This window comes from Xylaria bambusicola, assembly GCF_022495145.1.
Source record: "Xylaria bambusicola strain CBS 139988 unplaced genomic scaffold F5B22scaffold_15, whole genome shotgun sequence".
Classification (NCBI taxonomy): Eukaryota; Fungi; Ascomycota; class Sordariomycetes; order Xylariales; family Xylariaceae; genus Xylaria; species Xylaria bambusicola.
In genome coordinates, this window is record NW_025953568.1 from 395916 (window position 1) to 420067 (window position 24152).

The 24152-nt window shown below is 48.6% G+C and overlaps 6 protein-coding genes across 6 annotated transcripts; 4 read left to right on the top strand and 2 right to left on the bottom strand.

Moving 5' to 3' along the window:
- Positions 1–577: 577 nt before the first annotated feature.
- F5B22DRAFT_602368 (pumilio-family RNA binding repeat domain-containing protein) lies at positions 578–3201 on the bottom strand. The gene has a single exon (XM_047974668.1). It carries the CDS (start codon positions 3027–3029, stop codon positions 879–881), a length of 2151 nt encoding a protein of 716 aa, XP_047831891.1. The 5' UTR covers positions 3030–3201; the 3' UTR covers positions 578–878.
- Positions 3202–3410: 209 nt separating this feature from the next.
- Positions 3411–5661, top strand: F5B22DRAFT_99709 (cytochrome P450). The gene is made up of 2 exons (XM_047980765.1): positions 3411–3970; positions 4042–5661. The coding sequence occupies exons 1-2, from the start codon at positions 3806–3808 to the stop codon at positions 5578–5580; spliced, it is 1704 nt and encodes a 567-aa protein (XP_047831892.1). The 5' UTR covers positions 3411–3805; the 3' UTR covers positions 5581–5661.
- A 5565-nt stretch (positions 5662–11226) lies between these two features.
- F5B22DRAFT_602378 (uncharacterized protein) lies at positions 11227–13322 on the top strand. Its single transcript, XM_047974669.1, has one exon. It carries the CDS (start codon positions 11715–11717, stop codon positions 13011–13013), a length of 1299 nt encoding a protein of 432 aa, XP_047831893.1. The 5' UTR covers positions 11227–11714; the 3' UTR covers positions 13014–13322.
- Positions 13323–13721: 399 nt separating this feature from the next.
- F5B22DRAFT_654561 (uncharacterized protein) lies at positions 13722–15165 on the bottom strand (the record flags this gene model as incomplete). The annotated part of the gene is made up of 2 exons (XM_047979810.1): positions 14365–15165; positions 13722–14293 (listed from the first exon to the last, which is right to left on the bottom strand). Exons 1-2 carry the CDS (start codon positions 14621–14623, stop codon positions 13722–13724), a joined length of 831 nt encoding a protein of 276 aa, XP_047831894.1. The 5' UTR covers positions 14624–15165.
- A 1953-nt stretch (positions 15166–17118) lies between these two features.
- Positions 17119–19370, top strand: F5B22DRAFT_635665 (P-loop containing nucleoside triphosphate hydrolase protein; the record flags this gene model as incomplete). The annotated part of the gene is made up of 2 exons (XM_047977178.1): positions 17119–17329; positions 17434–19370. The coding sequence occupies 2 exons, from the start codon at positions 17119–17121 to the stop codon at positions 19368–19370; spliced, it is 2148 nt and encodes a 715-aa protein (XP_047831895.1).
- A 1430-nt stretch (positions 19371–20800) lies between these two features.
- F5B22DRAFT_654567 (uncharacterized protein) lies at positions 20801–22596 on the top strand (the record flags this gene model as incomplete). Its single annotated transcript, XM_047979811.1, has 4 exons — positions 20801–20872; positions 21002–21670; positions 21834–21948; positions 22098–22596. 4 exons carry the CDS (start codon positions 20801–20803, stop codon positions 22271–22273), a joined length of 1032 nt encoding a protein of 343 aa, XP_047831896.1. The 3' UTR covers positions 22274–22596.
- Between the last annotated feature and the right edge of the window lie 1556 nt (positions 22597–24152).

The following is a 24152-nucleotide window of genomic DNA, read 5'->3' on the forward strand; positions in this document are numbered from 1 at the left end:
AGAGTATAAATAGCTACATCTTGGGGAATCCTGCTGTTTGTACGGGTGTTTTGGGGTGATGGGGCGTACCAACAACATCGGCCTCATGATTTGTTGGATCACACAATCGGGGCCGGAAGGAGGATGACCTTGCTATCATGAAGCACGTTTGTTTACCGATTTTGTCTAATCTCATCAATGTGCTTGTACACTATTCATTATGAAAGAACATGTTCAGTGTGATATGATCAAGGTCTTGAACCACTTCGAATATTTCTTGGAGATGACCTTAAAATTTAGTAACAAGATTTTTGATGGTTGTCTAGTAAAGCTTCTGGGGTCGCGATCTGGAGGTCAAGACAGTAGCTACATAGTTAGTTCTAATAACATAGAAGTCTGTGTAAGATGATTTGGTGAGTTCAAGAATAGTCAGAGATCTTGTTTAAGGCGAGAAGGGGTGCTTGAAAACACAACTGGTAGCTTAAAACCGGCTCGTGCCCCAAAGGTTGACTATGGCTATGGTATTATGAGGAAATCTGTAGCGGCGAAACATGATAATGCCATTCTCAGCGGGTTGTACACTTGTTATGTTATTGTAGGCATATATTGATGGGTTGTAGGACCCCATCTCTATAGTAGACTAGACTAGGAGAGTCTCAGATTGCAATATCCAAACTAGGCTTGAGCTTGTGAGGGCTTTTATCCCTCAGCACCTGGTGCGTCTACTGTTATTGTCTGAGTTTGGGCAGTGGGCACCATAAAGTCACAATCGAGGGAGTTATCCAAATCACGGGTACATGGACCCTGGGCGAAGGGGTCACCAAATCTGAACACTTCTACTTGAGAAACACATATAGAAAACGGATATCTTATTCGTCAGGAGGCCTGTTGAGCCTATGTCATACTTTGACTCTCCTGTCTCTATGATTGCTTTCCTTCCCTGTCCATCTGTTTGTGCTGACACTGATGCTGTTGGGGTTATCATGCTGCAGCCTGTTAGCTTTTGATTGTCGGCCCGGCATGTTGGGTTTGGGTTGTCGGTCAGGTAGTTTTTGCTCTAGTGCCGAGTCGACTTCCTTGGCCCATGCGATCCAGTCCACCCTTCTGTTTCTCCACAAGTCTCCTTTCCAATTTCTCCATATCCGACGGCCTATGAAAGAATCCCGAAGCTCCTGTTCGTGTTGTCCCAACTCTGTCATAATGGACTCTTTGATGTGGAAGGGTAGGGATATGCCATCACTCCTTGACGGTACAGCGATGATGGATGATAAAACCTTGTTCCCATGCTCCGAGTTGGCTAATTCCATAATGTGTGGCCGTAAAGCAGCAACCAGTGCCTTGTGAAAGATTTTGTTTTGAGATGGTGTTGAAAGTGCATCCATTATAACATGTGATGTGGGCCCAGACGAAGTCGCGAGCTCTAGGATTTGTTCCTCTGACAGCGCTGCTATCGATGCTTGAATTGCCTTGCGTGGTGATTCTGGTGTAGCAAGCATTGCTGTAACTAAATGAGACCCGTGGGACACCAGGGCTGAGCGGTTCTTTGCCAGCGGTTCGTGCTGCTTTTCACCATCCCCTTTTGACAATGGTGGCAAACACAACCGGGGAACGAGTGACTTGGAGTCGTCCCCACACTCTTCGACTAGGCGCTTGGTCAGAGCTTTGACTTCCTCGTATGCTTGGCGCGCTTGACAACGTTCAATCAAAGCTTTGATTACATTGAATCTCGACAAACTGACTAGCTTGCCAAACTCTGGTATTGTTTGTTTGACCACCCCTATCAAATCTTCCTTGCTTAATCGGTTTAGGACACGGATTGCTGGGTAGCACGCGATGTCATTGCGCAAAAGACTGTGCATCCGAGGCTCTAGGATGTGCTTGTAAAGTACTTTGAAAACCTTCCCTGGACAATGCACAACGAGTGTTTCCAACAGTCGAGAGCCAATTGCGTCGTATAACATGGAGTTGACGAAGTCAGATGCAGGGGTCGTTGCGTCTTTAAGCGATGCAGGTGCACCTGGCAGAAGATGCCACAGCAGAGTCATTTCACCAGACTCATCGCCAGATTTGGCATTTAAGGTAATGTCGAGCTCCAGCAGTAGCTGAAGGACTGGATTACCAGTAGGGTGTGTTGCCAGGACTCGCAATTCTGTTGGGCTCATACCCGAAACCGAGTCCCCAATGATCTTCCTTGTCGCTAAATTAAACGAGTTGGGGACGGCACGCAGCTGGCTATCGCCCTCGGCCTCTGCGTTGAATTTCCAGGGCGCTGATATCTTTTCTTTCTTTTTGCTATGAATCAGCGATTTCGTTTGTACCTGGTCTAAAGGTCGGCCGGAGAGGATAAGTAGTAGGACTCGTAAAGTGTGGGATGCAAATCTGTCCGTCAGCAAGAAGCTGAGCCGCCCTTCGAGTTCGTCGAGGGTTAAGAGGAAGAGTTCCTCCATATATGGGAGAGGCTTTTCGTCCTGGTCCTCGTCTTCACCGGGCATATCATCCCGTTCGCCGCCCAGTTCTCTTGTGACAATTGGAGCGGATTGAAGAAATAACGTCTCACAACAGTGGCTTGCGAATCGATGCTGAACGAGGTTGAGGAAATGGCTGGCGAATTGTTCGAATAATATCTTCTTTTGTCTCGTATTTGACATGAGAATCAGGCGCTCCATCAAGCGCGAACATGATTGACTGCATGCTAGTTTGAGCTCCTTGCCCTGGGCTTCGGCGAACACACTTGCTAGGAACAGTTGGCGCTCCTCTTGGGATGGGAAATTGTCGATGTCGAGCTGTTCGTCTACGGATCGAAAGTACTCTTGCTCCTGGTCGGAGAGCATGCCGAAGAACTCGCGCTCTGTTGGGAGAAGGCCGGCGGCTGTCTGGGATTGCTCGTAGCCATCTTGGAATTCGGGAGCCCGATCACCGGTGGTCTCGTCTTCATTGCGTCGTCTCCTCTTGGCCGTCTGTGTCGACTCGTCTGGGGCTACCTCATCCTGCTGTCGCTTCTTCTTCCGCTCTTCGCGGATGGCCTGGCGTTTCGAGCGTGGCTTCGGCATTTCTTAGAATCTAAAATCGTACAGGCGCACAGAAACTGTGCTCTATTTTCTCATGAGCGTCGTCACAGCGAGCTCCTGTTGATGCGCCACATATAGTTGCAATGGCTAGGTATGTAGGAGCTGGTCGGTCGATACCTAGGTATCTGAAGGTGCCGCCAAAACAATAATTTTCTGATAAGAGCAGCGCATTGAGGCGATAAGGAGATACGTACTAGGTACATGCAGGGACGGGATGGCTCACCCCACTCACGTTCAAAGTTGGCACTCGCTAACGGCAGGCACCTCTAGTGAGCTCCAGTATGTTTTTAGCAGGGTAGCGGCCTAAAATACCCACTACTACCTCCTTGCACAGGGCCTAGGTAAGGGTCTGGTAAGGGCTCGAGAGCGAATACGACAGCAGGGCATCGTCAGCTCCTCGGAGTGACATACTTACTGTTACAATGATATATGAGAGAATGTCATCAGAACTATGCTAGCCTAGATCAGTACGAAAGACTGACCGATCACTGCCATGGATACCTTGCCTTAACGTTTCGGTTGGCGTGATAAGTTGATGATGAGTGGGAAAATGGTTTCGACGGCATTGCAGAGCATAACGGGGAGGCGCTGTTGCAAGGGTCCAACTAAAGATTCACACTAGGTAGTACACTATATAAACCACAGGATACGCAAGTCCAGCTAGGAGGCCAATAACTCCCATCGACCTCAGGGTTCATATTGCCTGTTCATCCGGGCTAGGATACCCCGGATCTATCCAGTCTAAGTAAATCGATTGAATGCAGCTTGTATCAGATCAAGCTACTGCCATGACCATAATATGGCCGCTCCTGCAGGCGGCCTTTGGATTCACTCTCGCTGTGGTGGGAGCATGGCTATTGACATTTGTCTCCAAGTTATGGCAGACTCGTTCTCATATCAGGAGGCTACAAAAAGCCGGCAAGGTCAGTTCAGCGATTCGGATACGACAACAATAACCAGGACATGTCTAATGTCTCGTTGCTGCTCAATTTAGCCCGTTCCTCCTCACAGCTTCCTTATGGGACATCTCCTACAAGCAAAAGCCGCATCAGAAGAGCTTCCGCCGGGGGCACATAGCGCCTATGTTCTGACGCGATTGGCCACCAAGTTCAAGACGGAGGCCTTCTACTTTGATCCGTGGCCCATCGCCGATCCGCTTCTCAGCTTGACGGATTACCGACTTGCGAATCAGGCTACTAGTCACGAGTGGACGGGAAGCGTGAAACCACCGACACTATCGCGATGGTTCGCACCGATTTCCGGGCGCGGAGGGTTAAACCTATTCACGCAGAACGGGGCAGATTGGAAGCAAGATCATGAGATCTTCTTGCCATTCTTCAACAATGCCAACCTCGATGCTACACTCCCTGCCATCGTTGAAGAGATGCTCGTATTACGTGGTATCTTGCGGCAAAAGAGTCAACAGAAAGACGTAGTACTTCTGGAGCCTCTTATGCTCGCTCTAATGAACGATGTAATTGGCCGCGTGGTTTTCAATGCCGAGTTGAAAAACCAGACTTCAGGCTCTCACCACCCTCTCTCGAAGGCCATGCTTCGTCAGCTTAGTCTCAAATTTACCGAGAACGATGTAGTGGCGAGCCTGACACAATTGAATCCTCTTTGGTCATTGGAGGTTTGGTACAATGGTCGTGTGCTCGATAAACAGATTCGTGCTCAGATAGAGAAGCGCGCTGCTGTTTTTCAGGCTGAGAAAGGCTCTGATGACAAATCTCCCTCAAACGCTATGTTGGACCGTATCATCGCAGACTACTTTTCTCAATCAAGCCACAAACAATCAGGTCGTATAGATGAAGAGTTCATGACTATGTTATGCGCACAAATGCGCTTGCTATTCTTCGCAGGCTACGATTCGACTTCGAGTACGTTAACGTCCATGTGCTATCTAATATGGAGACACCCTGATGTCCTAGCGAAACTGCGCGCTGAGCATGATGAGGTATTCGGCCGAAACACCGAGGCTTGCCCCGCGAAGATTGTTGAAAATCCATCCATCCTCAACTGTCTCCCTTACACGAATGCCGTTATCAAGGAAGTAATGAGACTTTTCCCGCCGGCCGCCGGGGTGCGCCAGGGCTGCAAAGAGCTGGTGCTTAGGGGAAACGACGGAATGGAATATCCAACTGAGGGGATTATCGTACAAATAAATCACGTAGCGATGATGCGGAATCCTGCGACCTGGCCGCGCCCCCTAGAATTCCTACCAGAACGCTTCCTGGTTGGGCCAGAGCACGAACTATATCCGCCCAAGGGTGCCTGGCGAGTGTTTGAGATGGGTCGAAGAGATTGTACAGGTCAAGCCTTTGTCATGAAAGAATTGCGCATGTTCCTCGCTCTATTCGCCAGGGAGTTTGACTTCAAGGAGTGTTACGATGAGGTGTACGCCGGGGAGACAGTCGATCTCACGCATGTGTACAACGAGAAAGCATTTCTGACTGAATCAGGGTCGGCGCATCCGAGAGGAAACCTCCCATGTAGGATTTCGCTTAGTCACTATGCAAGTACAAGCGCCTAATTGCCACATCAGAGGAAATGCAGTTTGATCTTGTTGGCGAAGCTGTATATTAGTTTTCAGGCACCAGACGTTGTCCAATGTAATTTATCTTCCTCTTCATCTAGGAACATCTCCTACACCATTTGATAACCACCTACTATATGCTAAGCAGGCAGTAAAACATCACCAAGACGCATCCTCACATGATTCTATAAACACGACAGTGGCCTGTAATGAAAGGACCTCCCTTCCGTGTATTTGCGGTGACCTCAACCGCCGCTCCCGCGTTTGTGTAATGTACGCTCGGGAACAAACAGGTGCACAAACACCTGGCAAGCGTAACCTTGGAAGGCAAACGGACGTGCTTCTGTGATCCCACTGACCGTTTTCTCTTGCTTTCCTTCTCTCTCTCTCTCTCTCTCTCTCTGTTACTCTCCTCTCTTCTACTGTCGATATTATAGCTGCCTTCTTCGAAACGAGGCTAGTGGATAACCCGCAGCACTTCGCGATACACCCAATCCTAGATCTAAGAGCCATTGTAGCACATTCATCTCCATCGCCTTGTACAAGAATCAGGGTTCCCTTCTCTCAAAATCGATTTCAATTCCTCCGTCTCCTTGCCTCCCATGTTGCATTGATGCCAAACGTGTTCGAGTCATTAGTAAGTTATTGCGTGACTGCGCCATTTCCTTTTCACGCATATAGCAGAATGATGATCGAAATGTAATCACATTGGTTGAGCGGGTATATGGATATATACCAATGATAACTTTGAAGTATTTCTGATGCACCAATTTACCATTCATAACCTATCTCTTCGTGTACCCTTGGATGTTCCATCGCTAACATGTGGTTTTTCCTATTATTGGATAGTATTAGTCACATGTGGTTTTTCCTATTATTGGATAGTATTAGTCACCTCTGGTATTCCTGGGTTGCCAAGTCATGCCCGCCTGGGCCTGGACAGACTTGGCATCGCCAAGATGCTCACTACTACTGTATGGTATGGGGCGCCTCATGTGTAAAGGAAACTGTACATGTACCTAGGTAAATTAGCTTACATCTTTACATACAACATCAAGACCTCAAGAATTCCCACAAAACAGCAGTATTCTGATGAGATATTTCGATGTTGTTCTTCTTGGTGATTAGAAGTTCCTGTTGATCTTCCTTGGTGAGGGGGATCAAATGCAGCGACCAAGCAAGACTGGGCTCGTCTCGCAAAGTAGCAAGTGCCCTCATTCCAAGACAAGAGGTCTCGCGCGGCGAGTTGTGTGCTCGTAGGTCGGGAAATATCTATGTAAAGAGGTTTGGCCATCTGTTGATGCATTCTTTAAGATCGACGCGGGATACATACGTCATAGACGTGGCACTATGAACCGGTCGCATCTGCTACGATCTGCCTCTAGATCTGCGTCAAGAACAAGAAACCGCCCACTAAAACCAGCGGGCCAGCCCGTTTCCACGTGATGAAAATCAATCTCCAGTGTTTTTCATCTATTCAAGAATAATTGAATTGCTGACCTGTTTTCGTCAACGTGTGCGACTGAATCATCTTTGCGACCGAAGAGAATGCTCACGCAAGTTGTGCGATCGCCTTCAAGTCATGGGTTAGGGCTATCAGCACCAACCCAAGGGATCTGCACCTCTTTTGCAGTGCTTCCAAAACGCACCAAGCTGGAGAAGAGCTGCAACCTATCTTGTGAATCATCCGCGGTCATCCTTCAAGTTCAGGAGTACGCGGCACGAGAATGGGCTGCTTTTCATCTGCGCAAGCCGAAACGATATCTGATGTGACGCGACGGCGATCTCCATCCATGACGGCTATTCAGGCTGGTTCCAGTAGGAGATCATGCATCGATATCGCATTTGTGAGGAAGACTGGGAAAATGTGAGAATTGTGACGGCGGATGCGAAATCCGAACTGATGAGTCTCAACGATTAAAAAGCAACAGCAGCCCATACCACCAAGGTCAAGCCATTTCTTGCGAGATATCCATCCCGATGACGATCGCGATGAATACAGCCAGATAGAGCAGGTGATGTAGGTACCTGTGGATCTTCACTAACTAGGTCGTCGTGAGTAAAATTTCGAAATCAACTGTCACGTCAACTGGTGTCAACACTAGCTAGCATACTACTCCAGGCTTGTCAAAGAATGGAACTGGGAAGAAAGTAGCCGTTTATGTCTTGTATACTACGATCGACTGTCAACGCTGTCACATGACGCCTACCTAGTTCGGATCGAATGTGGGCGATAGCCCCAAGAAGGAGAAGCCAGGACTGATATCGACATACAACCGAGGTATTGAGACTATTTCAATGTCTATTTTTACTAATTCTCGGTGGAGATGTGACAGTATCAGCGGGTTGCGACGTTACAACAGCTGCCCGAATCTGCGATGTGAAGAGAGCTGTTGGTTGTGAACGGGGGTCGACTACACAGTTTCAGGCAATGATCGTAGAGTACTACTTACGGTTCGAATCATTGCGGGCTCACGCACGCGTGCTGGATTCGGATGGGTGATAGAGAAGGGGAAGGCGTTCCTTACGCCGTGGGGCAGAGCATCTACCTACTCGACTGAGAAGAACGGCACAGCATTATGACTGAATCTCGCTTTCTCGCATCGTATATCGTCTGACATCAGTATATTGCTATTCCAAGTGCGCCGAGATCCTTTCGGCACCTGTGCCTCTACGCCGTATCTATAATCGCCGCCACAACAGGTCCTAGAAGAGCGGTTAGTGTAGTTTATTCTTTGCGGAGCTTGCGAAGTTAAGCACTTAAGCCATGAATTGCTGGGTCTGTTGCTTTAAACTCTGCTTGCTCACAAGTGGAATTGCGGGCCGCGTCTAAGAGTGGAAGCATACCTATCCGGGGAGGCATCAACCTTCGCCATCTTTTCCAGGCAATATGATATGCCGATCGCCTCGTTTTAACTCAAAGGAAGGAGTCGCGCTCTACTATCGTGGTATCGCCATAAGAGGCAGGCCTACGTTGATGTGGCGCCCTCGGCAGTAATTCGGCGGGGTTCCGCTCGTCCAAGGACTCTCAAGCTATCCTCTAGACAAAATTGGCAACACCATCGGTGTGGAGGAACAGGGCTGTCTGCAGGTCATGCATACATGGCTACACCACAGCTGGTATGAGGTCTCGTCAGCTCACAGTTGGTGGTAATTGGGGCTGTTCACGTCGCAATCACTGGCTTCCAACTTAGAGCAACTCCGCCCATATGGTGCACGTGTAGTCAGTGCAGCCCTTTGTCACTCCTTGATGCGCTCCCTGACGTCGCCGTTGCCCGTTGCTCGTTGCCACGAATAAGGTACAGGTCATACCATGTGCATCTACTGCGTAGGACCAAATAATCCGACAGACGAGCGTTCGTTTCCGCCTGGCGTTTATTTGCCAATCGGCACCCTACCAAGAGCATCACCGGGTATTCCTTTCATTAAACTCAACCAAAGACACAGCACCTGTGTTTCAGCGATCGAATGGAAACACCACTAAACGTGGGTCCAGGATCCTTCTCTATCTACCGAGGTCCAATCCCTGGCGAGGTATGCCGTGTGCTCTAAGTAAGAGAAGCATCTTACCACTATGTAAAGAGATTAAGTGGGAAATGACCCCGGCTCAAGTGTGACCACTGAGGATTCGCAGCTGGCATTTTGGGTAAGATGCCACTCTAACGAATGTGGATAAAGCTCTTGTTTCTGTTCCTTGCATATTTCCTCACCAACCCCGAAGTGATCGACGGGACCCATGCGTGCCGTGCAGGAGGGCTTGTTTAATGGAACCAAGTACCTGGGCCGATCTTTACCCATTTACACGAAATCCCGGCGCTACGCCTTGCGCCATAACGAGCGTTACCAATGAACGTGCTTCAATGTCGATTAATCTAGAAAGAAACATCGAACACCAGGATCGATCTGGACTAAATACAACGAGACGTGAGCTTGATTAATATATTCATATTCTAGATCAAATGTCTATGCGCACGTGTAGTACATAAGTAAGTGTGACAGAATAGCGACCCTGAAAAGTGCGAACCAGTAGGTACCGATTCAGAACACCTGGGCTAAACTATCCCTCAGGACCGCTTTAGTCGCCTTGTAATTGATTCTTTCAGGTTGACGACGCGCGAAATTTTGCTCATCATCTAGGTAGCCAGCTAGGCACCTATGTAATGCGTTGGTTCCTTGCTTTCGCAGAGCATACTCTATTTCCACTTATACTTAGGAGCCTCATCGAATACGTTCAGTGGCGCAAGCAATTGTAGTTATAAATATAGAATAAACATCTCGGCTAATATGCCAAGCGTGAGGCGGATCCATATGTTTGGATCTTGTTTAACGTTATGGTTGATAACCTCTATTTTTCAGTGCAGATGGCATGTGATAATGAGTGTCTCAGGGCATTGCCAACTTTCGTGTAGCTATTGAATCTTGATATCTCGATAAGGGTGATTCACAGTGTCACACTGACTAGCCGGTAAATAATTGATGGCTGCTAATAATATCTACCTAAGAGGTAACGGAGACTACAGGAATGAGAGTGTTTTTGCACGCTGACAGCTCTCTCAAGCTTCATACTATATTCTTGCTGTCTAAAAAAGCAATTGACTTCAATTTGTGACACCAAGGACTCCCTATCATCATAAATGTAGATATCCTCTGCGTGGACGCCACCTACTTGAAGGCGTTAGTGTAAATTATGCATAAAACCTAGACACAACATTCAAGGATCATGCTAGATATTGCCCCCTATACAGCCCAATGGCTTGTATGGAGTAAGGTGAGTCTGATTTGGCCTAGAAAGAGTCAGGGTCTTACACTGTGACATCGATGTTTTACCTGGCTATCAGAAACACTCGGACCATGGCTTTGGATGTCTTAATCTATTCACATCAGTAGAAGTTTATGAATTATCAACTTTGCCACTTTCAGCCCCTGAAGACACGTTCTCTCTATGCCAATATGAATGATACCGGAGCTTGTCCAATAGAGCACATTTTGCTTCCAGTGTAACGAGGTTTATTATTATCTCATGATTCTCTACTATGGAGACACTGATCAGATCTGAGAGCGTGAGCTATAAGCATGATCACTAGCATCAATCGACGTTTTCCTATTCCCTGTTCAAAGGTATAAAATCAGGTCTTCCTAGTAATTAATAGTATAATCATTCCCTCATCTTGATAGATTCAAGTATTCTGGCAGCAATGGGACATCACATACGCGTATCACAGCTATAACAATTTGTGGATACCATCTCTTTGCTAATGGAAGCCTCATGAGAAGCCTCATAAAACTGGCCCTTTGAAAATAACATAAGGTGACCAAAAGCGCTCTACAGAATAGCGCTTGGTCTGCAGGGAATTCTGAAAACAAAACCTGATATTGGTTCAGAATGAAGATTGTCAACGATCTTGATACATAGCCTATAACTAGTGTGCTACGGGCAGGTCAAAGACCGCGAGGCATCACCTTGACGGAGGCTCTCCGGACAATTTTCTACTATGCCTATGACAAGTAGGGTTCATCTGACCTTATTATGTCTCCCCAGATCCTTTCATAACCTGCTTTGGGAATGACTCCCGATGGTGCATGTGTCCAAACAGATCCTCTAGCCAGAATCCTTGTCTAGGGCGATCTTAGCACGCAGGGTATTGCCAAGGCTTTTTTTCGGCTCCACCACTCATCCAGGCGCAAACAACCTCAATGCTGTCGACTGACAGTTTCAAATCAGACGGCTCCCCCTGGCCGGATCAGGAAGGTGAAGCATGACGGGCCAAACAACACCTTCGCACGATGCCTGACTTCCAGAGCCGCCAGGACGACGGCCGTAGCACGTACCGTAACGTTTCTTCGGAGGTCGCAGGGAATCGGTCCCACCGGCACGCAAAGGGATGTATCATATGAGGGCGCGAACGCTCGTATATAATGATGGAGGATGCCCTCGACCATTCCGGCCGGTCTCTGCTACCACCGCTCCCGGCGCCATTTGCGAGCTTCAATAGTTCTATCTTTGAACTGCCATTCCTTACTGCGTAGTCAGTTGTCATTCTTTCGCTGGGCGTACTGTGTATCCCCTTCTATTTGAAACTCGCCTTACAAACTTCGCCTTCGTTGTTGATCAACCTCTATAGCTTTCTAGAATGCGCGGACTATTTGGTCTGGCTGCGGCCTCTGTTGCCGCCTTTATTACCGGCTCCCTGGCCCGTCCTCTCGTTGTCAGGCCGGGCGGCGTCGACGATGTCGTCATCACTGAGTTGAACAGTATTAACAGTACATCCAAGGTGGAGGCGGCTGCGGCGAATAACCCTCTGCAGCTTGAGATCGTCAACAACTTTGGCTCCAACCAGATGTACCTATATGTCACAGGCAGAGACTCCAACGGTGTTGCGTGCATGGTGGGCGCTGATGGAAACCTCTTCTATCCCGATGCTGGTGGCTCGACGACCCCGGTCCCTATTACTGGCGACATCAAGACGTCTCTGGGTGGCATGGGTTCAACTACTACTTTCACGGTCCCGGACTTCCTCATTTCTTCTCGAATCTGGGTTTCTGAGGGAGAGCTCCAGTTCTTTACCAGTCTTGACCCTAACAATGGCATGACTGCCATTGTCGAGCCCTCCGTCGCTAACAGTCAAGACCCGTCTGCATCTATCAAATGGGGCTTCGTTGAATTCAACTGGGAAAATGGCACGATCTTTGCCAACATCACCTATGTCGACTGGGTAGGTATTGCCATGGGTATGGCCTTGACCTTGGGCAACGGCGAGACCCAAACTGTTAAGGGTCTGGTAGCTAGTGGTGTTCAGAAACTCTGTGACGACCTCAACGCTCAGAATGCCGTGGACGGTGCCGGCTGGGATAAGCTCTGCGTGAGAAACGAGGGCGGCGAAGCGATCCGCGTATTGTCGCCTAACTTATACCTGGACATCGACCCCAACTGGCAGGCGGAGTACTACAACGCCTACATCGACGAAGCCTGGTCCAAGTATGCCAACGAGGACCTGATTATTAACACCCAGAGCGACGCGGGCAACGTAGCCTGCCGCGTGACCGACGACCAGTTGATGTGCGCTGATGACAACCGCGGCTACCCTAAGCCTATCATTAAGGATATCTACGGCTGCAACAGCGGCCCCTTCGCCATCATTGAAAGCGACAACAATGTCCACAGGGCCGTTGTTCCCCGTCTATGCGCTGCCTTCCACCGCACTACGCTCCTCCTCGACGGCGGCAACACCCAGCCTAGCCTCTCGGCCGACACCTACTACACCTCCGACCCGACGAGCCACTACTCGCGCATCGTGCACGTGTACGAAGAGGACAACATTGGCTACGCCTTCTCCTACGACGACATCAACCCCGAGGGTGAGAACGCCTCGGGCACTGTCGCCGGTGACGGCCCAACCCTTCTCAAGGTCACCGTCGGCGGATGGTCGTAAAGACAAAAGCACTTTCATTAATGTAAATTTCCAAAGGCTTTTCTGATGGGGCATTACATTACGTCTGGGAAGCCGGATGGTCTATCTAATGAGGGTCGGGAACGGTTTCAGGGGGAAAGCATTGCATTGGATCTCATGCATTTCTGCGCTGTACAACACTCATATAACTCGGGGAGTTTTGCCGGTTTACCCTCCATCTATCATTTCTCGTATATATTTCTCAGTCTTATAAAGGCATCTGGTACATATATGGCATGTAGTATATTCGAATTATATCACACCATATCCAATATAGTCGCTCGTTCAGGACATACTATCTCTCTAATCCCACGCGCCTTGCTGGTAAGAGTTGGCTAACGCAGCGTATTGTCCTAATCTTAGTTCTATGTAAAGAGCATGAGTTGTTGTTGGCAGTCAGTGTGACCATCCCTGACAGCACTCTTGTACGTTCTAATCTCTAGCAGATGACTAGCTATTACGAACACAAGTTTCACTGACTTTCCGCGAGAATTGTAGACTGTGAATACTTCCTGCACATGAGGGTGAAGAATTCGTCTACTACAATTCAAGTTAATACATGGGTAAGTTAATGGTTACACATTATGTATTCATGAGTTTCTATTCTATTAACCGTAAACCGTCAAATGTTCTATCTACAAGTAAAGCACGCTCTAATCAACGCTCTTCTCATCCAGCTTCTAATACCGGTTAGGGGTGCCCGGGAAGCTCCGCAGCAGATCTACCTGTATGGTCTGAATATAACTCTGCCCTTGGAGGATTTGTGTAGATTTCAGACGCCGGCGAATGTGTCCTATATTGATCCTGGTGCTGTAGGTCGGAGAACTTGTAGTACTCTCGAGGTATCTCATTCTGGCCTTGCCCTTGGGGGCCACGCTGGCTTCGAAGCCGTCGATACACGACCCATGCGATGAAGACACCAGCAAGCCCGGCCAACGCCACACCTATTCCAATGCCGATATAAGCGCCCGTGCTGAGCCCAGCTGGTGGTGAAGCATCTGATGACGAGGTTGAAGAACTCGTTGGTGAATCGGTCGCCTGTAATGCAGATGATGTAGTTTTGACAGTGGAGGATGACGTTGAAGTTGAAGTCGGCACTTCCTTGGGGTTTGGATCGGTGATATTGAAGTAGTGACAGGAGATCGACGGTTGATCGTCCACATTTGATGTCAACAATAAGTAGAAGACGTTTGATTCGGCGAGATCAAAGTCGTATAGCTGGACTTCCCAATCGAATCGTTTCACCTCCCCATCAGGCACACCTTATCAAAACTTCACGTTAGCAACGGGAGCATATGACGGGGAAGTACCGGCTTCGGTTAAGCGCACATACTAAAGATTGTTGGTCCGAAGTTTGCGCCGTCGGTTGTGAGACTCTCTTGGAAGATGGTGATGAAGAAGTCGTGAAAGGGCGTTGTGAGTTCCAATCTTTCGGTCTGCCCAAGGACAAAGATCGGGTTTCCCAAGAAGTCCTTCGCTTTTCCTGGCGCGGGAGGATTGACGAACTCATATACAGTCTGTCGAGAGGATATGTCAGCAGCGATAGCTGCTGTCAAAAAGATCGCCGAGGCGAGCCAGCGAAGCCTCACCATCCCGCCAATTAGCAGAGTATATGCGCTCTAGCTCAATAAATAAATAACAAGCTGTAGAAAGACAGTACCTATATCCAAGAATGAAATCTGAGAGGTCGTCGGATAGGGGCCAATGCCAGATAACCAGATCTGAAGCAATGGAAAATGTCGTGTGTTCTTGCTTCGCCGCAGCAGCCAAACTCCATTCTAGTGTACGTTCTCCTTTCATGGTGAAACAGATGCCTGTCCGCCTTGATATTCAACCGACGCCGATGACTGAATGGGACTAGATAGCTCGAAGCCAAGGCTGTGAAGGCTCTTGGGACCTTAGGGCAGTGCTAAAAATAGGCTTAGCTTCTTATAGGAACATTATATTCGTATCGCTCGCGATATCCTCCGAGCAGGATCTAAGTAGAGGACATCCAATGGCCCCAAGTCTCTCGAGTCAGGCTTCATAGAAAAAAAATTGTCCTGTAAGCTGTTGAACTGAGGAGGAAGTGATTTGACGGACTTCAATGTCTTGGGACTAGCGGTTCTGTCAAATATCTAGACAGCATATCTCTCCTGATTGTTACACATGTTGATGCTGAAGCGCCTCTCTTATAGTCCACAACATACCTAGTCACCTCGCGTTGCGATGCGAACATTGATCATACCTGTCACTATGTCGTTCTTGAACCTTGGCCGGGAGAGGAGGCCCAACGGGGGTTGTGTCCCGCCTTCTTATCCGCTTAACGTTCTCGTTCCAATGCTGAACCGACGGCGGTTGCCCTTCGAACCAGTCGGCTGACTACCCACATAGACAATGTTATGTCCATCAGCCTCAGGGTTGAATCTCAATGATGCACCTACCTCATCTGCACGCCTGCCCGAGCATTCACACTCGTGCCGTCCCCAATGGCCCGAGTCCCGCCCTGGCCTGTGCTGGCTATCATGCTTGTCCGTGGCTCGCTCATAACTTGTACGAACCCAACAACAATACTGAACAACTTGTGCTATTGTTTGGACTATAGTGCCATTGTGTATACAGATCGCCTTACATCTATACGCCGCCACCTCAGTATCTGCTGTAGGTGCACAATTGGAACTTCATTGCTGTGTCATCGGTAAGTCTAGTGTAGAAGAATGAGAGGATGCTGATGCAACTAACATGAAGGCATCGGTAGATACCAACCAGAACAGTACCATATAAGACGTTTCGTAGCACTACGCTGTCTACTTCCTCTTCATCAATTCCGATGGCTTTCCACACTAGTTCGACCTCCTCAACCTCACCTTTCGGCTCGACTCCAACGCCGCCACCATCGGATCCTGGTGCACGATTTGTCGCCAATTTAGTCGTAATATGTGTCGTTGGAGCGGTTGCCCTCTTGCTCTCTGCTTATATCGCGGATAGCCTTTTTGCACGACTAAAGCGGAGACAAGTACAGGCAGAGCTAAACAACAATTCGATTGAGATGACTTAAGCCGAGAACAGTAGAATGGATAGTGACGGGAAATGGGAACCCCAGGGACGTTTGTTGGCAGTTCACACAGCTAGCTATGGAAGAGCCACCACCATATCACCGTTGATGAGTAGACTGCCATTTGGCCTATCTGATGGGCTTATTATCACTACCGGAAGCGTCTTTTCAGGGTCTCTGCGCCCCCCCATTGCAAGGTCTTGGGAAGAAATAATGTAAATTGAATAAGCGTTAAATCAAACTATCTTGGTCATCCGACAAAGCTAATCAATGGTGACGAAAGTACACCCAGCTATTCACATGTAACGGCCTTATAATAATGGCCCTGATAATGCACTCAATAAATAGGTACGCGCTATAGTTACTTAAGTATAGCGTACTTAGTGGCCTACCCCGTTATAATCACAACGGCTACATAGTATACGTAATACAACTGCACAATCTTGATCCTCTCTTACGAAGTATTTATCTTGTACATTTTAAGATATATGGCCTTACTGGCCCTTTGTATAGGTATAATAAGTGTCTTGTCAGTCGAAGACACAAGATTGAAGGGAGGCATTGACTCTCGGGCTCTTTTTCGATGACGGAGGCTTCTGCAGGGCAGGGCCTGGAGCGACAGAGCGTTGCCCCTTACAACAGGCTACTCCACTGCTGTCGCCCAAAACGCGGTTGAGATTGGCCCAAGCTCTGTCCCTCGACCCAAGGGCCAATCCCTTATCCCTTGTAATTTGTACACCAGGGCCAACTGCTAGGGGGCTGTTCGACCTACGAAGTAACAATCCCTTCAATCCAGCAACAGAGCTACTTAATCTTCTAGGCATCCTTAGTAGCCTTCAATAATTAATACCATTGCTATCAGCTCTTACCCCGGCCTGTCCAAGTAGGTAGAACGAGCGAGCGAGCAACCAACCAACCAACCAACCCTATCACCAATCGGCAATCGCGTCATTGCTAAGTAGGTACGCAGCGAGGCATCTCTGTAATCAAATCAAATCGACTTGATTCGGTCCATGAATCATCTCCGACCGAGCCAATTGAAAGATAGGCATCATGTCGGTGAGGGTGGTGGCTCGCATACGTCCGCTCCTGGAGAAGGAGTTGGACAAGGACATCATCGTTCGCCCCGCCAGCAATGACGACGGCAACACCAGCACTGTTGTCAAGATCCCCAATCCCAGGAACGAGTCGGAGGAGTTCTCCTTCACCTTCAACAGTGTATATGACCAGGCCACAACTCAGGAACAACTATTCACAGCTGAAGGTACGCACACCATTCCAAGCGAAATCCCCAAGCGGTATATTGCTGTGATTCATGCCACAGAGCAAGCAGTGTTGTTGACCTCGTCCCTCCTTCGCCCGTAATAGTTGCTCCTCACCTCAAGTCTCTCTTCCTCGGCCTCGATGTGACCATGTTCGCTTATGGCGTCACCGGCACTGGCAAGACTCACACGATGCGGGGAGGTTTAAAGCTTGCGGACCGCGGTGTCATCCCTCGATTGCTGAGTGGTGTTTTCCGGAGAGCGAAGAAGATAACGAAAGACTCGAATGGCGAGACCTCTGTGGCCGTGGCTTTGTCATACTACGAAATCTACAACGACAAAGTATACGACCTGCTCGAACCGGTCGAGAAGCGAACTCCCTCGGGTCTACCCCTACGCGCCGAAGCCAATGGCAAGACAGTCGTTGCCGGCCTGTCTGAACGTCCATGCCAGGACCTCAAAGACTTCGAACAACTATACATTGAGGCGAACACCAATCGTGTCACGGCCGCTACCAAGCTGAACGCTCATAGCAGCAGAAGTCATGCCGTTCTACGCGTCAAGGTCACGCAAACTACCGGTGACATGATTCGCGAGAGCACTGCCTCGGCTATTGATCTGGCTGGATCGGAAGACAACCGGCGCACAGAGAATGGCAAGGAGCGCCTCGTTGAGTCTGCTGCTATCAATAAGAGTCTGTTTGTGCTAAGCCAATGTATTGATGCTATCGCTCGTGGTGAGCGGCGCATCCCCTTTAGGGAATCTAAGATGACGCGCATTCTTTCTCTTGGACAGAATAATGGAATCACAATCATGATTCTCAATCTCGCGCCACTCCGCAGTTACCACTTGGATACTCTCAGCAGTCTGAACGTTAGTTCTCGGGCAAAGCGTATAGAGGTCCGTGAAATTGAAAACGAGATTGTTTATAAACAGCCGCCTCGCTCAACCACGAACTCCGGCTCGAATATTGCTCGCCAACCACTGCGGTCCTTGGCCAATGCCCATAACATCAACGCTGGAGCAGCGGCGGCGGCGGCTGCTAAGCCCGCGGATCGCCCAGTCAAGGCATTTAGTGTGTACACTGACAAGGCGAAACCGGCCCCCGTTCCGAGATCAGCAAATACGGCAGTCAAGCGTTCTCCCAAGCCACACAAGCGCCCTTCAGATTCCGATGGTGGGAGCCGACCGTCCAAGATAACCCGGCCAGAACTAGTCCGGCCCAGTGGTATACCTCGACAATTGAAACCATCTCAAGCGTCCCAACCATCAATTTCGGCAGATCAGATTGAGGCTATGGTGGAAAAGAAAGTCAGTGAGATCTTGGCGGCGCGAACACAATCGACGCCTGCGCCGCAGGAGCTCAGTGCTGATGTGAAGAGACGCCTGGAAGCTCTTGAGCGGCGTATTGATGATGGACGACACGATGATACCCGCTCAGAAGGGTTGCGCTTTTTGCTAATGGCACGGCAGCATAAAGAGCGAGGTGAAAATGCAAGCGCCCTGAAGATGTATGAAATGGCGTTGCCTTATTTCCCCGGCCAAGCTAAGCTCCTCGGCAAGATTGAAAAACTAAAGGCCTGCATTGCTGTGGAGAGAGGGAGCCAGCTTATGGAAACAATGGAGCCTATGGAAAGAACGCCGGAGAAGAAAACCAAGAAGGCTAGCCGATCATCTGAAGTAGACGAGGATGCCTATAGTGTTGCTGAAGCAGACGATGATGATGATGAAAGCTACGTCGCCAAGACCAAGAAGAAAGCGAAAAAGGCCAAAGCCACGAAAGTGGTATCGGACTCGGTAATAGAGGACGGACCGATCTCGCAAGCTTTGCTCGACATCATCAACTCGAGAGACTTATCCATGATCATGGGACTTCAGGGCCTGGGGCCCAAGAAAGCACGCGACCTAGTACAGTATCTGGAGATGCAGTCGGAAAATAGCGATCGCATTGAGACGCTCGTGCAGCTACGCACGATCCCAGGAATGGGCGGGCGTACAGTTGAGCGGGCGTATGAGGGATTGGTCGCCAGTGGCGTCTATTAAAAGTGTGGGGGAAAGGGGCTTTTCTTGTTCTTTCTCTGCATTCAGGCATATGTGCATTCGATGGTGTTGGTTTCGTTCAACCATCTCGCCTGGATACCTGATACCTGGCGATTTGGACAGGCTAGAATTGCTGCATAGTTGTGGCGTTAGGGAGGGCGGGTCAACCTCATTCTTTGCTCTTCATCAATCGCATTATCTATCTATGGTTCCAATTTACAAGCTGGAAGCTCGTTGTAGCTCTCTTCTCTTTTGTGCCACCCTCTTTCGACCGTAATTGTTTTTAATGTAAGCCCTCTAAAGTACGCTAGGGTAGGTAGGTAATTTTGTTATCCGACCGCTGTGATCTAGATTCTTCCCTTTTTCACCACAGCTGTCAATAAGCACTTCAAGTTGTTCAAACTAGATAAGGACATCTACAGTAATACCTAATAAGCTTGCAATACATCAAATCAAGTATTTGATCTCCCTAGACAGATCCCGATCCGCTACTTAGTCAGTAGGTAGGTAGCATGGGCTTGACTGTCCACATGCTGTCTGTCGGGCTTACTTAGTTAGCAACAAAGGGTCCGCCGACGCTAGTCTCAAAACGGACTTTATTGATATTCGATCTCTTCATTCTGATGGCAATTTTATGTCCTCCTTTCTTTTCCAAAGCTGATAAGTTTGCCTGTAATGGTAGTCTGGAATTTACATGTTATAGGTAATGAGAGGGTGTGACGAGGAATCTTTAGTGAATGAATTCATTGTTTTGCTGCAACCAATAATATTTTGCGCTACAGGGAAAAGCATTCGGGACAAGGAGAGAGGAAAAAAAAAAAAAAGGTCCTAATGGGTCTTGATACCTTAAGTACCTATGTAGATGGGTGAGGGCATATGTACTTGTACTTACTACACTCCTTACTAGGCTACCGGGGAAAAAAAAATTAGAACAGGAAGAAGAAAAAGAGAAAAAAAAAAAAAAAGAAAGAAAGAAAGAAAGAAAAACCACCAGGTAAAAGAAGAAAGAAGCACCTACTGACTACCACGAAGTATACAGTCACTACCTACTTCTAAAGAAGCTGCAATCCTTTATTATCAACCTTCATAGCTTCCTCTTCCAAATAATCGATCTTCTTTACCTTCTCGTGCGCTTTTTTTCTCTTGCACTTTTTTTTCTACATCGTGCATCCGTCTTGATACCCACCTACGTGTATGAGAGAGGCCTGGGACTACGCAACACCATCATCCATCTTCCAAGTTGTCATACGTCGCTAGCAACAGCAGCTTGGTACCAACTGTGGATGACACCTGCCCACTGATTGCATCTCGGCTTCATCTAGATCTGTCGTGCTTTGAGGACAAGCCTTCAATCTCAAGCTGGTCGTCTTCACCTGCTGGTCTATCTATCCCGGCCGTCTACCTTTGACTGGCTGACACATCTCTCCGTCGCCATGTCTTTGAACGGTGCAAACAGAAGCAACCATCTCGCACGTATCGTGCCCAATGTCACCATGTTAATCCAGGTATGTGAACGGCCCGCCACAATATTCATCTCGTTATAAAATGCCTATTTTCTCTCTCTTTAATCCAGTGTCGGAGCCGTATCGAAGGCGACAGCCACCATGTGTGCTCATCCGCTAATCCTGTACTAGGACGAATACGGCAACATGGCCTCTTATAACAACAATGGCTATCCTGGCAATGCAGACTTGAGCTCTTCGGCAGCTCTCGGAGGAGTCTCAGCTCTAAACTACGAGGACAGCGATCTTAATACCATCACTCGCAGTCAGATGAGCCAAGATCTCATAGCCTACCGCTACGACTTAGAGTTCTGTCAAACTCAGCTGACCACGCAACCAGATCTCAGCCCCCAAGAGATCCGCACACTGCAGATCCGCATCCTAGACTGCGGCCACAATATTCGTCACTGTAAGCATCGGATTCAGATACTCGATGCCCAGGCCCGTCTAGGTGTTGCATCTTATTCGAATCCTTTCAAAGGTTCGGGGGCCAGCCCTTACCGCTCCGGAGGTACCGCCATACCTACGGGCAAGCACAAGCGACAGCGCGTGAGAAAGAGTGAAAGCAATGACTTCACTAGCACCGGACACGATAACGGCGGCCTGGGCGCAGCCATTGATGTGGATGCTGATGTAGACGGTGCTGAAGGAAGCATTGTAGCTATGGGCTCAGACGTAAGGATAACTGATTCACCCGGAGCACCTACGAACACTTTACAACGACTCGGATACTGGGACTGCCGCCTTTGCAGGTCCAGAAAGTATCTGGAAGCTGGTCCAAACCGAGTGCCTAGTGCGCCTGTGAGTTTGGCTCATTCTCCTTGCCTTTTGTACTCACCCCTCCTATCTGTCTGAGACCGAAGCATAGCGACAGCTTAGCGCTTTCAGATAGCTGGTCTCCTCAGGGGCCATCCAGTGAAGAAGTGACTTTGAAAGCATGATGACTAATCCCAATCTTCTGTAGTGCAAATGGCCGCTAAAGGATATTTCAAAGATGATCAATCATTTTCTCGATTTGCACACCGAGCACACGCCGAAAGAGCGATGCAGTGAGCTGGGTGATGCGCTGGCGCGAAATCGTAGGTTTATATACGCCCCCTTCTGTTTCAATTGAGTCACCCTTTCGTTGCATCCCTATGTTAAACATGTCCCCTCATCAAGCCTAGCGGTATTTGGAGGCAACCGTAGCGTGTTGAAGAATGTGAAGCTAATGTGACGCAACCAATAGGAGGCCCTTTCGAGTATTGGCTTACCCGAACAAAGGGTCAAGAGATCGAAAATATCGACCTTATTAACGACTACATATGCATGCTTCAGGATGGTGCTTTACCAGATGCAATGCGCGGCCTACTTCGCGCTGCGACACTTTTCCCTAACACCGTATCTAATTCCTATAAGAAGTAGCACGCACTCGAAAATCGCTTCAACACATCTGCATGAACGTGTCTAATTACCTAGCTAAAGAGTGCGCTGAGAAGTTAGCAAGGAAGCTCTTTCGAGGAAACGCATTTAAGGCCTGGCTGGCCTACATACCCAGTCCACTATCTATTTGCTTCGACGGGATTCAGATCATATTTGCTTTTCAAGCGCTGAAGAGGGATATCAAGCTCACTTTCGCATGTATACTAGCATAGCATCGGAACATCTAACCTGGGCAGAGTCCCAATGGCTTCATTTTCACTTGCCGTGGCTTTCATTACTGTGCTCTATATATGGCAGGAGAACCCATAACAGTACCTTAATATCTTGATACTAAGAACCTCAGTAGACGAGTGCAGAAGCAACATAGCTAATCAGACTATCGCATAAGTAACGCATATCTTCTCCTTACCTCGCGCTCTTTTCCTATCGTCTTTTCATCAAGGAAAAGGGGGTTAAAGGAGGAAGGAGAGGCCAGAGAAAGTACGACAGTAGATTTAACAGTAATGAGCGAGATCACGACTTAACTGATCGCGCACCGATGCGTAGGGTTCATCAGATGAACAGAGTGCAGTGCTTGCCTGTCTGCTCTGTCTTCCAAGATGAATAAGAGCCCCTCAGCGACACTGCTTATTGAGATGCGGAAGCGATGATAGACTCGAATTTTAGATAGAGCGGCGGAAATCTCTGAGCGAGAAGATGAGTTAGAACTAAGTCTTGTAGCGTAGCAGCTGCGATGGTGTACTCGTCGGTGACGGCGATAGTGATGTACGGCGATGTAATCGGAGACCTTAGAAACGAGTGTATCGTCCTGTTGGATATGCCATCCCATGATCTCATTGACATCGCTCTACGTGCCGTACCGTGCTCTGCGCAAAGAGTTGAAGTTCTGCTTATGTTCTGATTGACTGGCTGTCCAAAGAGAAGGGAGGCTTGTTGGCGCAAAAGTACGGGCATGGGAGGTAGGAAGAGAGAAGAAGTACGGCTTTCCTGAGAACTACTTAGCTAATAGATATGGGGTTGCCGAGCGATGATATCTGTTCCATATCTGCGTGACATGTATCATGAGATGGTCGATGTAATCCGTCCCTTGAGGAAATGCGTTACTGTAGATGGAATCTTTCATATAGCTACTCCTTATCTACTTAGTCGCTCCTAGAATGATGAGTAGTATGCTGAGACTCATCGGGCGTCTGGCAGTGAGAGCATTGCTCACCACAGCCATTCGTAATTGACGCTGGGATGGGGTCTTACGATGTGGCTTCATTCGTGACTTTCGCGCGCCATGTAGTTAGGCTGTTGAAACATATCTCTCGATGAGTAGGAATTACTAAGTATCAGAGCATATTGTGTCCCAGCCGGCGACAAGGGGCATTCGGATGCCCATATCCTCGGTCTTAGTCTTCTCTATAGAGTCGCCGCTCACGCGTGAGGTTGAATCATTCTAGCAGATTAAGGGAAGTCGCGGCTGGGATGATCGTGTGGCCCGACATTGCGTCGTGCCCAGTGAGGTACGGTCGCAGGCCACAGCTGGGTCATCATATTGCCTCATTACTATCAAAGATCCACCGCGACGGCCGCTGTGATACTATCGCGGCTTCGATACTCTCATCCATACTCGGAACCCTTCGGTGTGTTCGTCTCGTCCGAGTGGGATAGTTCGAATTGTTACCGCACTATAGATGCAGTGTGAATAGTAGAATCTCGTAGAAATGCACGAGATGCAGATGTAGTACGAAGGAGAGGCATAGACATGTTCTCTGGAGCCACATCATCTGTCCCTAGTTTCCCTTACGCGAGTACGAAGCAACCACGTCCAGCGAGATCCTTGCGTATTACATCAGGTATTCTCCATCTACAATGC